The 13745-nt window shown below is 41.1% G+C and overlaps 1 protein-coding gene across 1 annotated transcript in view; it reads left to right on the plus strand.

Annotated features, from left to right (window-relative positions):
- Nucleotides 1-10511: 10511 nt before the first annotated feature.
- SLC2A9 (solute carrier family 2 member 9) overlaps nucleotides 10512-13745 on the plus strand; it is a 199614-nt gene continuing 196380 nt past the window's right edge. The window contains exons 1-2 of the mRNA XM_018554251.1: nucleotides 10512-10687; nucleotides 11540-11570. Of these exons, the coding sequence (XP_018409753.1) occupies nucleotides 10512-10687; nucleotides 11540-11570 (207 nt within the window). The remainder of the gene's footprint in view (nucleotides 10688-11539; nucleotides 11571-13745) is intronic.

The raw sequence follows: 13745 nt of genomic DNA on the forward strand, positions 1-13745 counted from the left end.
CTCTGAGAAGAGGTGAAACCTAGTATGATCGAAAGAAACAAAGCGCTAAAGGTAAATGTATGGGCAAAAAAGTGAACTATGAGTGATTCTGGCGAGGCCAGTATAAAAGCTAATATATATGTATAAAACAGGACTAGCTTCCTAAAAGAGTATATACAAAACCACTCTAACTAAAATGCAAAAAAAAATAATTAGAACCAATGAAATTCAATCCACTGGAATAAATAAACGAACAATGTTTAAAACGTCAAAAACAGTGTCCAATAGATATATAATGTGTTCACACAGAGCATAGCTTATGCGCCTCAGCTCCATCTAGTGCCAGTAATGTAATGTGAACGTGATGTGAACATCATTGTCACGGCTCTACGCTTTGCAAACGTGTTATAGATCAGCCCCTTGGGCCTGGGTGTTGTCTGTAACAAGTATGTAAAGCCTTGGTAAAAGAAGTTTGAAAACCTCCGACCATTGACATGAGGAGAACCGGCAGTCCTGCATTGTAAGGGAGGACACAGAGGACCTGCACACAAGTCGCAGCGTCAGAGAGAATATAAAAGTGCTGGCTACCAGAGGAATGAGGAATAACTGCTTTTTACTGGTACTCTAGGCAAAAATGAGTATTTAGCCCTTGCAGTGGGGGATAGGGATGTTAGACTAAGCATCTATAAACTAACATCAGAGGAACACAGTTCAAGCTACTATGTTGCAAATTGTTTGATACACTGTTGAATGAAGACGTATCACCTGTGAACTTTTCTATGGACTCAAACCAGCGATGCTGGGTTATCATACAAAGTGAATTTGTTGCATTTGAAATGTATTAGCCATTGATGGGGTTGAGAGCCTTTTAGTATTTTAATGTGTGTAGATTCATGTGTGGTTTCATTTGAGATTAAAATTTGTGCTATAGATTTAAATGTTTTGAAATACTTTTTTTGCTCATGGATGGGATCTCTAAGTTTTGAGGGTATTCATAATTTTATATTTGCAACAAGAGACCCGTGAGCTTTATTGATATTATATATGTACTTGCAAACCCCAATCCCTCATTTGTATATAGCTTGCTAGGTTTTAAACTTCCACGGAGTTCAGCTTAAATCCCCCTTTCTTACTGTATATCTTTCATCTGTGCATTTAGCTGTGTGTCTGGAGTTCAGATACACATGTCAATTATGAAAAAAAATTACACATCAAAAAATGTTAAACCATGAATACTTTATTAAATGAATAAATAAATAAAGTAATTGGAAATGGTTATTAAACTATAAAGCCACTGAAGAGCTCATAGAGAATACATGATGAAGGCTCTTAGGTGGGCTGCTAGATCCTAAAAGATTCTAACATATTTTGTATTCTGTGTGACGTTTATATCTGAGAATTTAACCATTCCTACTGATGCCCCAATGGTTGGTGCTCGTTGGCTGCAGTCCTGCAATTTCCATGAGGAACGAATGGGTAAGTGTCTAGCGCATCAAGATAAAAGGAAGCTGCTAAAAAGTAAAATATATTATTTTAATTTACTTTTTTTGTTTTACTTTTACTTTTTTTGGTTGCATCTAAACACTACATTGTAAATGCAACAGCAAAACTAAAGGTAAACGTATAAGTTATTGAGTGGAGGTTCATAAGCTGATGAGTTTTTGTAGCTCATTTAACATACAGCCTTATCTCTTTCTGTGCAGGTCCTTGGTCCACTGTACAGCCCAATGGGAGTTTTGCACATCATACTGTATTCACTAAATGCACATCATACTGTATTCACTAAATGCTTATTATTTTAATTCCTTTTATAAATATAAAAATGGTGGAACCTGTATGAAATGGCTCCACTCTAATCTATCTAGTGTATTTTGTTATCTATACACAGATTATGACACTGTTTTATTTCACTCAGTGATTTTATGTAGGTGTAATTAAAGGGAAGGTAATGGATATGGGTCAATTTTTATTTGTTGAAGTTAATTATGTTTTTCATCTAATGTTTTAGTTTTCTGGTAAGTGAGGGGTGAGGCAGGGTTGTGAAGTGTCGATGTTTCATGCTACACCCTGAACACAAACCTTGATCAGAAAAGTAATCTTAGCTTTTAATATCTGTCAGAGAAATCACAGAGCACTGTGTGTTAGCCAAAGAGACAGCACAGCAGAAGCTGCCTGTCTTCAGGCTTATGTTGTCTGAGTGAAACACCGGATGGAGCTGTCCAATAAGGGATGATTTACTGTGTTGAGGCCTTTGCTTTGTGTGCGTAAATATCAGCTAGAGCTGCTGAGTGCTGAGGTCTGTTAAGAATGGCTTTTAAAGCAGGGTTGAAGAAGTTAGATCTGCTGACTGGTGGACAACATAATATCAATATGCAATGTTTCATATTTATTTGATTTATAAAAAAGTACTGTTTTTTTTTTGTTTTCATTTATTTCATTTTTATTTTTTTTTAGTCCGGACCATAATAAATAAAGAAAATGTGTACAATGTTACACTACATACCAATAACCATGCATGTCTAATTCCATTATGTAGGCCTTGACCTAACACAAGCACTTTAAAGTAGCTCATTGTGATTAGCTATGGTTCCATGAGGCGATAGGGTGGAGCAAAAGTTCTGTAATGGCTACGCTGAGGCATGCACCACTGACCAGAAGAACTTCAGCCCTACGAGAAGTTGCCCGCCCAATTGAGGATATTCATCACAGCTTTATTGGCGGTTTGACCTTGCCAGCAAAAATTGTTATTTGCCCTTACTATGTCCTCAAGTTGAAGTTTGGGCCAGTCTAATGCCTGTCCGGCACGCATGGTAAGTACAGGCCCTTTTGTTAGCCTTCTCAGGTATGCTCACTTTCAATAAAGCTGTGGCCTTGCCCTTTCCAACTTAATCTGTTCCTGTGTCATCTTAGGGCAAGGTTACATAGTTTACAGAGTTATTGTCTAGGCCTACGCTTCTCAGCAGTCATAACCAATAAGAGGCATTTTATAACTGATTTTGCTGCCTGCCTGTCAACACATCTCATATTTGGAAGCTAAAATTATTCTCATACTTCTTATGGAAAACTGATCTTTGCAATTCTTAGTGTTTTTAAAGCTTGTTTTTATATATATTAATTGGAAGGAGTTTGACAACCTTTGCCCTTCATAACGTTATACCTTTAATTGCTCCATGGAGTGGCAAACAATGTTATAAAGTTATCAGGTTTTTCACTCCTATCACAGGAGGGTTTTATCACCTGGTTTGGTACATTCTCACCTTTCTGTTTGTCCAGAAAAGAAAAAAAAGAAAAGAAATAAAAAAAAGAAGAAAGTGTTTATTTCTCATCCGGAACAGGTTTCAGAGGGAGGTTCAGCATAGTCATATCACTGACAGCCTGCTTCACTGGCACTGAGCCCAGAAAGGTGAGATCAGGGAAATGCAGAATGTGAGAGCTCCCTGTATTATGTTCTGCTATATTCGCTCTCACCAACTTAATTTAAATAATATTAATATTCTAGAAGTTTTATATCACTAGGAACTTTTAAGGAGGAAATGTATTCATCCTTCCTTTTCTACTTACATTCTCTCATCAGGTGTCTGAGCTTACCTGGGTGGATGACATCTCTGATCTTTTCCCCATGTGCCAATGTTCGAGCCTGACATTTAATAGGTCACATGCTCCTAGATATCCAGAAGCCCTGTTTTTTTTTAATAGTAATTGAGCAAGGGCTCTAACAGAATGGGCAGATGGTAAGGGAGTGCGGATGGGTGAACGTAACTTGCTGGACTACCTTGGTGAACTATCAGAGGCACTGACAATGGCCTCATCAAAAGGAGCACAATTGCAAAAATACTGTCACTCTATTGTCCGTTAGGAGACACAGGAATTCTTGAACATCTGGGTTATACTGGCACCAAATGGAGGATGGATGCTGGTAAACAAAACACGGTAGGTCTGCTCTTGGTAAGACCATGACCTGCATGGCTCAGTTTTTTGCTAGTTTCCTAGGAAGATGGAAATCTTTTATTCTGCTCTGCCAGTTTAAGACTTGATGTGAAGATTTTTTTGGAAACCTTTTTCTTTAATCAATATTCTACGATTGACAGCTGCTGTTGGTATCCTCACCATCCTTGCAGCTTTATAGCACATTTTTTTCCTAGCATCCACTGTTAGATCTCACTGCAGCTGAACCCTGCCAGACTGCACCTTTGCGGGACTTTCGGGCACTATTTCCCACTTAGACTACTTTCCAGACTTAGATCTGATCTGTCACTGCAAAGCACTTTATCATTCCAGATCCGTGGCATCAATGCATGTTTCCCCATTCTCTAAAGACTTACTTCGTGTGAGTAAGCTGTTTAGGCTGGTCACTTTCTGGAGCTCCCTCCAGTTCATTGGTATCTCAGACAGTACATGCTGTTTCCTTGTTCCTGCACCATGGATACTGTTGAGAAAGAGAGCTTCTGTCATCCTGCTGGGTTGAGTGTTGCACACATATACATTATAATCAGTGCTCTATTTCCTGCCAGCTAGCAAGGAGAAAACATCTCCCTACTGCTACTGCTCCTCTAGAGCCATGTGGAACACAGGCCTTTAGTCAGTTACTGCTGCCCACCTGCAGTGATGTTTGGTCACCTTTTGCTTGCTCACCCAACCGGTCTATTCAGCTGCCGAGGTTCTGTGAGTAACTGAGACCTTGCCTCCTTCCTTGAGCCTGCATGTTGCTTAATGCTATTATGACTGCAACATGTCTCACGCTACACACAAGGGAGATGGCTACTAAATGGTCTTGTTTTGCATGCAGTGCTCCCATTGGCAGTGGGGACCACTATAGTTGTGAGTCCTGTTCCCCCTTAGTATTTGTATCGGGCACTCTCATCAGAGTCCTCTCTTACTCTATCAAGCGTAACTGCCTTCACATCCTTTTCTGTATAGGCCTTTTCCTCGTTTATGCAGAGGATAATGTCTCAGATTACCCAGCTGGGTTCTGACCCTGAAAGTAGAAGCCACAAGTGTCCCCAATAGCATGTGAATCTGACTTGCCTGCTGCTATGGATGCCTATGGTCAGTCTGCTGCTGCCATCCTCTATGACTCTGAGTCTGTGCAGTCCCTTAGTGAGGAGCCTTACCCCGAGGAGTCCCAATTTGCAGCCTTTCCCTTAGCTTAGATAGGCAGTATCTGGTCCTGGCTCTTACAGGCCTCCAAAGGCTGCCACCTATCCTTTTCACCCTCTATTTGATGTGTTTCTGTATGAAGAGCGGAAGCACTCTGGCAAGCTCTATCCCCCCCAAACGTTATGTGTTTCTTTATCCATTCAACATGGAGTTTGTTAAGAAATAGTCTATCCCTATGGTTGATATGGCCATTTCTTTCTTGCACAAGGCGACCACCATACTGGTGGAGAATGATCCTTTATTTAAGGAACCGTTGTATAAGGCTGTAAGCTCTTTTCAGAGCTATGTTTCCCCTTTTTGGCACTGCTTTGCACCAATCTGGCTGTGGTTTTGCTTTGTTAAACACTCACTGACTGGTCTAAGTTCCTCAAACCTTTGTAGATGCTAGCACAGAATAGTAGATTTCCAATCTTGTGGACCAAATGCCACATCAGTAGTGATGGGCCGAACAGGCCTGAGTTTGGTTCGAATTCAAACTTTAGAACACCCAAAAAGTTAGAACTCAAACTCAATGCAATTCTATGGGGATAGAACTTTCAAAAACAATTGTCCCCTTTAAGAGGGCTCATATGCAAGTTATTGGTCATAAAAGGCTATGGGGATCCGGGTACTGCCCTGGGGGACAAATCAATGGGGAAAAAAAACTTTTAAAAAATAAAAATTTGAAAGGAGCAGTTATTTTAACATCACCTAAAGGGTAACAATAAAAATGAAAAATTCCTTTAAATATTGTGCCTGGGGGGGTCCCCTTAACCTGCCTGTAAAGTGGCACATCTGTACAATGTATAGAACCTGCTGCAGCAAAAAAATATTATTATCTTCAGGTCTGGTAGGAATGGTACTCTGGTACTTCAGGTCTGGTAGGAATGTTAGGAGGGACCCCATTTAAAAACAAAAAGTGTGGGGTTCCCTTTAAAAGTCATACCAGACCCTTAAGGTCTGGTAGGAATATTTAGGAGGGACTCCATGTAGAAAAAAAATAAAAGTGTGTGGGGTTCCCCCTTAAAGTCCCTACCAGGCCCTTAAGGTCTGGTAGGAATTTTAAGGAGGAACCCCACCCCCAAAAATGGGGGAGGGGAACGTGGGGTCCTCCCTAAATTTCCATAACAGACCCTTGATCCAAGCATAGGCCTGGCAGGGCCGGAAAGGGGGGGACGAGCGAGAGGCCACCCCCCTCCCTCCCATACCAGGCCACATGCCCTCGGCACTGGGAGGGTGCTTTCTCAATGAATGAGAGAGAAAATAGGATTTTTGTAGTCCCAGTAAAAAAATGTTTGCAGTCCACCAGTAAAAAAATGTTTGCAGTCCATTGAGAGACACAAGTCCCGCTGTGTTTATGGCCATTGTTCTTGTTACTATTAATGCATGCTCATGGGAGAGGTTATACCCAAGGTAGGCCCACGGTTTTTTGTTTGCCAGTGTCGAGTCACACTGTAGATGGCAGTTTAACCCAGAAGTGTAAGAATTCCTGTGTTGTTCAATAGGTTCCACGAAAATAATTTAACATTAAGTGCATCCTATTATTCTCTGGTAACTATATGCAGTTAAGACCTGTAATGATCACGTTCAGTTTATGAATATCTCCTGTAGGGACACAATTTATTGTCCTGCCCCACAACATATTCTTCTATGTGCATGAGGGAAACACATGGAGTATGTTATAATATGAGGAAATGAAGTTAAAATTCAATTTTCAGAAACTTTTAATTGGAATCCTCTAATTATCTTCTCATGTTTATAAATCAAACACATTATGCTGTTTCAAGAATAACCAGTTAATTAACAGCCTCTCCTTTGAAGCACATTAAGCCCCAACAGAGATAGTCATTACTACAAGAACAGTTTTTGACTTTGTGGATATTTTCTTAACGTGTCTCAGCACACATTAAAGAGATTCATTATGAAGCATATTGTATCACTTTCTTATTCAAGCTATAAGGATGCAATGAAACACATCCTGTCTTTATTTTTAAACACTTGTAGTGTTTTAACTAGGGATGTCCTGATACCGATACTATCATCGGTATCGGGACCGATACAGGGCATCTTGACAAGTACTTGTACGTGTCAAAATGCCCCGATACATAGCGCCTCCACTACACTACAGCAATAGATTTACAATTCTGCCCTGCTAACAGGAATAGGTTCAATTATCCCAGAGGCAGATGCATGATCGGATTTGTAGTTTCACTGAAGCTGTGTGAAAGCAAATAGTAATGTTTTATTGTTCTAAACCAGTCTTAAATGAAAGTTCTTCATAATCATAAAGAAATTAGCCTAAAATCATTAGTCTGTATTGTTTTATTTGTTTTGTTTAAATGTCACCTGTCCCGTTACGAAAAAGTATCGGTAATTGGTATCGGCAAGTACATGAGGGGAAGTACTTGTACTTGGTCTTGAAAAAGTGGTATCAGGACATCCCTAGTTTTAACGGTGTTAATGTTACCAATAAAGAGGCAGATTATGACCATATCTATATCTGTAGAGCAGCAAACATTGAATAAGCCAGGGGTAGCCAAACTCCGGCCCTTCAGCTGTGGTGAAACTACAAATCCCATGATGCATCTCTCTCCGGGAGTCATGTCTGTGAGAATCTTGCAATGACTCATGGGATTTGTAGTTCCACCACAGCTGGAGGGCCGGAGTTTGGCTACCCCTGGAATAAGCAGTCATATACTGCTTTTTTTTTATAGTGAATGACTTTTAGAAGATTTGCCACAAATTATAGATACATGTATCTGGTCTATTCACCCAATTGGACAATACAGTATTTGCTGCTATTCACTCACCATCTGAATGTCCATCCTTAAATCTTACAAATGCATTCAAGTACCTTAACTATTAACAGATATGTAGCTAATTTGTGCATCACTCAGCTGTAGATCCTCAAATCTCTGAATTCATGCTGGCATGCTGACAGTATCAGCCCAAATTCAGAGATGATTTGAGGATCTACAGCTGAGTGATACACCAAAATGCTCCTTTTTTTTAATAGGTGCTTGAATGCATTTTTAAGATTTAACTCTTGAATTTAGTGTCACTCTAATGTAAAATCCAGGGCTCAATGTTCAATTCACCAGCAGAAATCACTTTTAAACATTGCCCATTATTAAATGGCAAATCAAGTTTCTCTGTAGTAACTGAAATGTTTTTTTCTTCCCAGAATAACCGTACTATTCTTTGTGTTTTAAAAATAGGAAGTAAGCTTCCCTGCCTTACATGATCGTTTGCAATCTTTTAAACTCTTTAGAAATGAGCTTATAACTAAGAAAATATAATGTTAATTGTGGTAGTGGGCAGTAAATCAACTAAACTTGTAGTAAATTTTCACTTTTGCAGCCAAATTGGGATAACAACAACTTTATGTTTGTTTACATGTTCCCATTCACATTGCATAACTTAAAAACATATTTAAAAATGTTTGCTTCGATTTTTAAGCTCCTTTTACTTGCTTGAAAATCCTACCTAGCTTTCCTCCTCATTATCAGTTGTAAACTGGATTGAAACACTGTCTGTCCTAACAAAGTGTTACAGATTTAGAAGCATTGTATGTTAATGAGAAGAAGCTCAGTCTGTCCCTTGGTTTGTCCCTCTACTTTCACTTTCAAACTGCTCAGAGTAGCCTGGAATCTGCACAAAGGCCTGAATCAAAGAAAAATCTAAAATGTAATAAACATTTCTTTTTTAAATTTATTTTCGGTATGTTGTGTGAATGGGAACACATACACATATAGTGAGGTTTTCTCCAATTTGACTGCAAAAGTGGAAATACACTTGAAATTTAGGTACAGACTATCCAATAGTTAAAAAGCATGTAAAGCTAAAGTTAGGGAATGGTTAAGACCCCTAGCATTTTCTTGTGAGACACAAAAAGAAATACAACAAAATATCTCCAAAGCAAAAGGAAATTCCATCTTTATAAGTTGCTGTAAAAACAGATGTCCCCATTGGCAGATTTTCTCTCCCCTCCTGTTCTGGAGACAACAGAAAAATGTAGATTTGCTATCATGTTCTGAAAAATTTGTCATCAGGTGAAATAGCGAGGATGACAAAAAGGGGGCGAAAAGCGCCACAACCTAACGTGAGTCAACCTCCTCCACTGCCTCCTGCCCCGCCTCCTCCACTGCTGGTTTCAGCCTGCTTCACCGCCGCTGCTGGCTCTCACTGACTCAGCAGCGGCTGTAGAGAGGAACGCGCCGCTGCACAGATCACTATCAGTGAACTGAACAGTGGCACATTTCTCTTCACAGCCGCCAGTGACAGCCAGCAGCGTGAGATGCCATAGTGACCCAGGCGGCACGCAGGGCGTCAGGGATGTCCTGGCCGGGCCCCCCTGTGCCCCAGGCCCCATAGCGGCCGCCTGGGTCACTATGGTGATTGTTACGCCACTGGATGGTGGTGCTGTGTGGTGGTGTGTCAGCACTTCAAATGGGACTTCTGCAGTATTAGCGTGTGAGCCAGAAAGAATTGATAGACACATGAGTACTATCAGTGCGGATAATTGGCAGGTGTATCATTCATAAACTTACCATTAAGTAAGCAATGTTGCAACCTCAGTGATGAAGGTCCTAAAGGTGTAATGCTCGCCTCGGGAGAGGGCCGAATACCCTCTATGGATCTCAACTGCGGAATGGAGAGGGTTAAGGAACGGGAATCAGAATAGCAGCTCCTCCCTAGAATGCCCAGTTTTGTATGTGCTTAGGCGTTTGGGAGGCTGCGGTACATCACGCCCCGTATACACAGTAAGGAATGGGGAACACAGGCACACGAATGGTTATTGCCTGGCAGTAATGCACGACCGGTTGGAGTGTACAGCTACTGATGGGAGAAATGCAATAGTACAGGTTGTTTTAGGGTACAGTGAACAGCTGAGAGCAATGCAATAGTACAGGTTGTTTTAGGGTACAGTGAACAGCTGAGAGCAATGCAATAGTACAGGTTGTTTTAAGGTACAGTGAACGGCTGAGAGCAATGCAATAGTACAGGTTGTTAAGGTACAGTGAACAGCTGAGAGCAATGCAATTGTACAGGCTGTTTTAAGGTACAGTGAACGGCTGAGAGCAATGGAAACAGTTCAGGCAGTTTAAGGTGCAGTGACAGCTGTGAGCAATGCAGATAGGGCTATATCGTTATGCATAGGAGACCTGGGCTTCAGTTTGCCTGGCCCAGATTACTTGCGGTTCTGCTGGTGGTGGCAGTCTTCAGTGGGTGAGTCGAGTCTGGTGGTGTGGAGGCGAGGGAACGCTGGATTGATCAGCGTCCTTCCACGATCAACGGAAAGACGCCGATCAATTACCGTGACTCGGCTTTATGCCGAGCGCTGCGTCTTGGAGGGGCGGAGCTTCCCGGCGCGCCTGCGCCCGACCTAGACGGCCATGAGGTGTGGGATGAAGGAGGACCGCGGCGCGCCTGCGCGAGGCGACGACGGAGACGTTCCCCAGACGTCACCGCGTTCCCACGGAGAGCTGGGGCTATCGATCCCCGCCGCGCCTGCGCATGACCGCGACGGCCACCTGCACCTGGTCCCTGCAGTGCTCGCCTATTACAAAAGGTGACGTGATGTGAAGGTGAAGATCCAAATCAGACTAAGCAATGAATTGTCTGCCAGGTCCAGATGTTGATGGTAATTCCATTATTGGTGGTTCAACATTGATTGTACAGATCTAGATGCCGTGTGGGAACTGCCAACATGGGTCCAGTGGCATGGAGAACACAGACTTGCTTCCGGTGTGGTTGATGGTATGGGAGATGATGGATTTTGTATGTAGAGGAAGGGCACCCAACTCTGTTCCTTGTGACGGTGTGAAGAAAAGGGGTAAGGAGAGCAGCGGTCAGTACACCCCGGTCCCCACACACCAGAAGCAGCACACCTTTTGTCATAACCACCCCCACCCCTTCTGAGAGCGCTTACTTTCTGGACTTTTCCTCTTGACTGGCACGTCTAAGACCCCATTCACACTGAGCGACATGCAAATCGCGCGACTTTGAGCGACATTGAACGACGTGTCGCGCGACATCTTCCTATTGGGCTGTATGCAATCAGGAGCAATATCGCTCAAAATCGCTCTAAAAAAGGGTCATGTAGAAGCGACAAGCTACCAGCGACGAGCTACAAGCGATATTGAGCGATATTGAGCGACATTGAGCGACGAGATGTGAACAGCTACATTGAATTGTATTGGTGAAGCTACATAGAGCGATATAGTGCGGAAATATGAGCGATATCGCTACAAAAATCGCGCGATAAATCGCTCAGTGTGAATGGGGTCTTAAATAGGGAGGATGAATCCCCTAGTGGAGACACAGGCAGCAATAAAAACCTGACTTGATCTGTCCGCAACTTTGTGTTGTCTTTACAACAGCAACAAAGTGTCTATTCCCTCTGCCTTTTTTCCTGTCTTAGGTTTCATATGATCCGCTCCTCCATACTTCTGGTTTGTTGCCAGCTGTAAACTTTTAGATTGGGAATTTTCCCACACACATATTGACTTATGTATCAGTTGTCTGTAGTTCTTGCGTTTTATTTGCAGTATTTATGACTTTTGCAGATAGATCACTCTTAATTATCAGGTTATTTATGAACTACACACTTGCACACGCACGCATGTGGACACATGCCTCTGGGCTCTTTGTCTGGTTTTGTAGATTATAAAAGGAGTTCACTTGTTTTTATAGTAGGGCTGACCTAAGTAGCTTTTTTAGGGGTGTGGGGGGATCTGGAGAAGAAAGAAAATATCTACTATACCTTATGCTCTGAGAATTACCAAGTTCTATATACATAACAAGAATCAGAAGATCCATCAAGAACTCGGACCTTAAAGTCTGACCTTAGCTCCCACTACACTGTCATGATGAAGAACTTATGAGATGAACTGTCAGTCCTGTATCGCATAACTAAGCTCCATGTCATTGGGACATGGCTATAAAATAAATGATTTTATTGATTATGCACTGTTAATGATTCATCATTATAAAATATACAGTCCAACCAATAATAGGTTGAAGAGTACCCAGCAATGTGTTTAATGATTAATATCTGTTTTGAGTATTTTGACTCACTTAGTCATTTTCTTCGTAACATCTGTCAAACAACATGAGGACAAATAATGCAATGAAAGAAGCAAATGGAGTCAGCCAGCCGGTGGGTACACCTTCTGTTGAGGAACACTTGTATTTTGCTGTAGAAATCAAATTTTGGATATACTAACCCTAAAATAATTTATATTCTCTCTTGTTGAGTAGGTAATGTTGCAAAGTTATTGTTTATTTTGATGATTGTGATGTTTGTATTGGGGTAAGTCCAATTGACTAGATCATGCACAAGCATTTTAACTACCTTTGCAGTAATGAATGCATATATATATATTTATATCTCCCCTAATATCAACTATATAGACATAACAATGTAAAAAGTGAGAACATACAAGGGTTAAAACAATTATCTGCAAACATGCAAATAATACATTATAAAATAAGAAACACACTTAAAAAGTACAGTTTAACCACTTTTTTTAATTTCGCAATACTCCTTGTAATGACAATGTTCATTAGTAAATTGGTTCCTGTCTAAATCAGCCCTGTATGCATGTGAGATAGGGACCTTAGACTGTAAGCTCCTTATGGGCAGGGACTGATGCAAATGTGCAGTATGTAAAAGTGCTAAGTAAAATAGTTGGTGCTTTATAAATTCCTGTAATAAAAAAATAAATAAATAAATTAGCATTCCAGCAGAGAGCTTGGAACGGGCACCAATGCAGGTTCGTAGCTCTCAGACCCTGCTGACAGAATGACAATCTAGCTATAGACTTATAGTCAAGTCAACTGACTCATACTGGTAGTTTAAGCTTCCAAGACATTCTGTCTGTCAAAAAATTGCTTAAAAATCATAAGGTAAGGTAGATTTGTGAGATGTATAGGTAACATTATGGTGGGAAAAGTAAAGATACTGTATGTATCAAGGTTCTACATCCTTCTGATGGTAGCAAGTGCACATTTTAAGACGTGGAGGGTTGGTGGATGCATGCCAGAGTATGGAGGGAATTTTGAAAGGGGTTGTTAAAGACAGTCAGAAGTAGTGACCAGAGAGCAAGAACTGACACAGGGTGAATGCTTGAGGATTAAAGAATGTATATAGTGCATGTTGGTGCAAAGACTATAGCTGGGGAGGCAGTTAGGACACATCATGGAGACATTGGGGTTGATTTACTAAAGGCAAATAGGCGGTTCACTTTGCAAGGGAATATGGACTTTTCAAGGGAAGTTTCCCTTAGCTTGGTGACTGTGTTGAAATTTCACTTTGCAAAGAATACCCAATTCTGTGTAAGGAATATAAAAAAACACAGTATTTTTGCGTGCATGTGATTGGGTGAACTTCAGAACTTTACCTCATTCACAAAGCAAAGGGAAACTTCCCCTGCAAAGTGAACAGCCTATTTGCCTTTAGTAAATCAACCCCACTGGTTTTAAACAAGCAAGGGATGGAATCAAGGCGGTATAGTTTTACTTCACCTTTTCAAAGTGTGTTCTGAGCACAGAACAAGAAAACATTGCCTGGAAGACTGACTATATGTGTAGTTTACAAGAAATTGGAACATTAACCTTGGGTACTT

Source organism: Nanorana parkeri, unplaced genomic scaffold (genome assembly GCF_000935625.1).
Source record: "Nanorana parkeri isolate BGI_ZX_2015 unplaced genomic scaffold, ASM93562v1 scaffold150, whole genome shotgun sequence".
Classification (NCBI taxonomy): Eukaryota; Metazoa; Chordata; class Amphibia; order Anura; family Dicroglossidae; genus Nanorana; species Nanorana parkeri.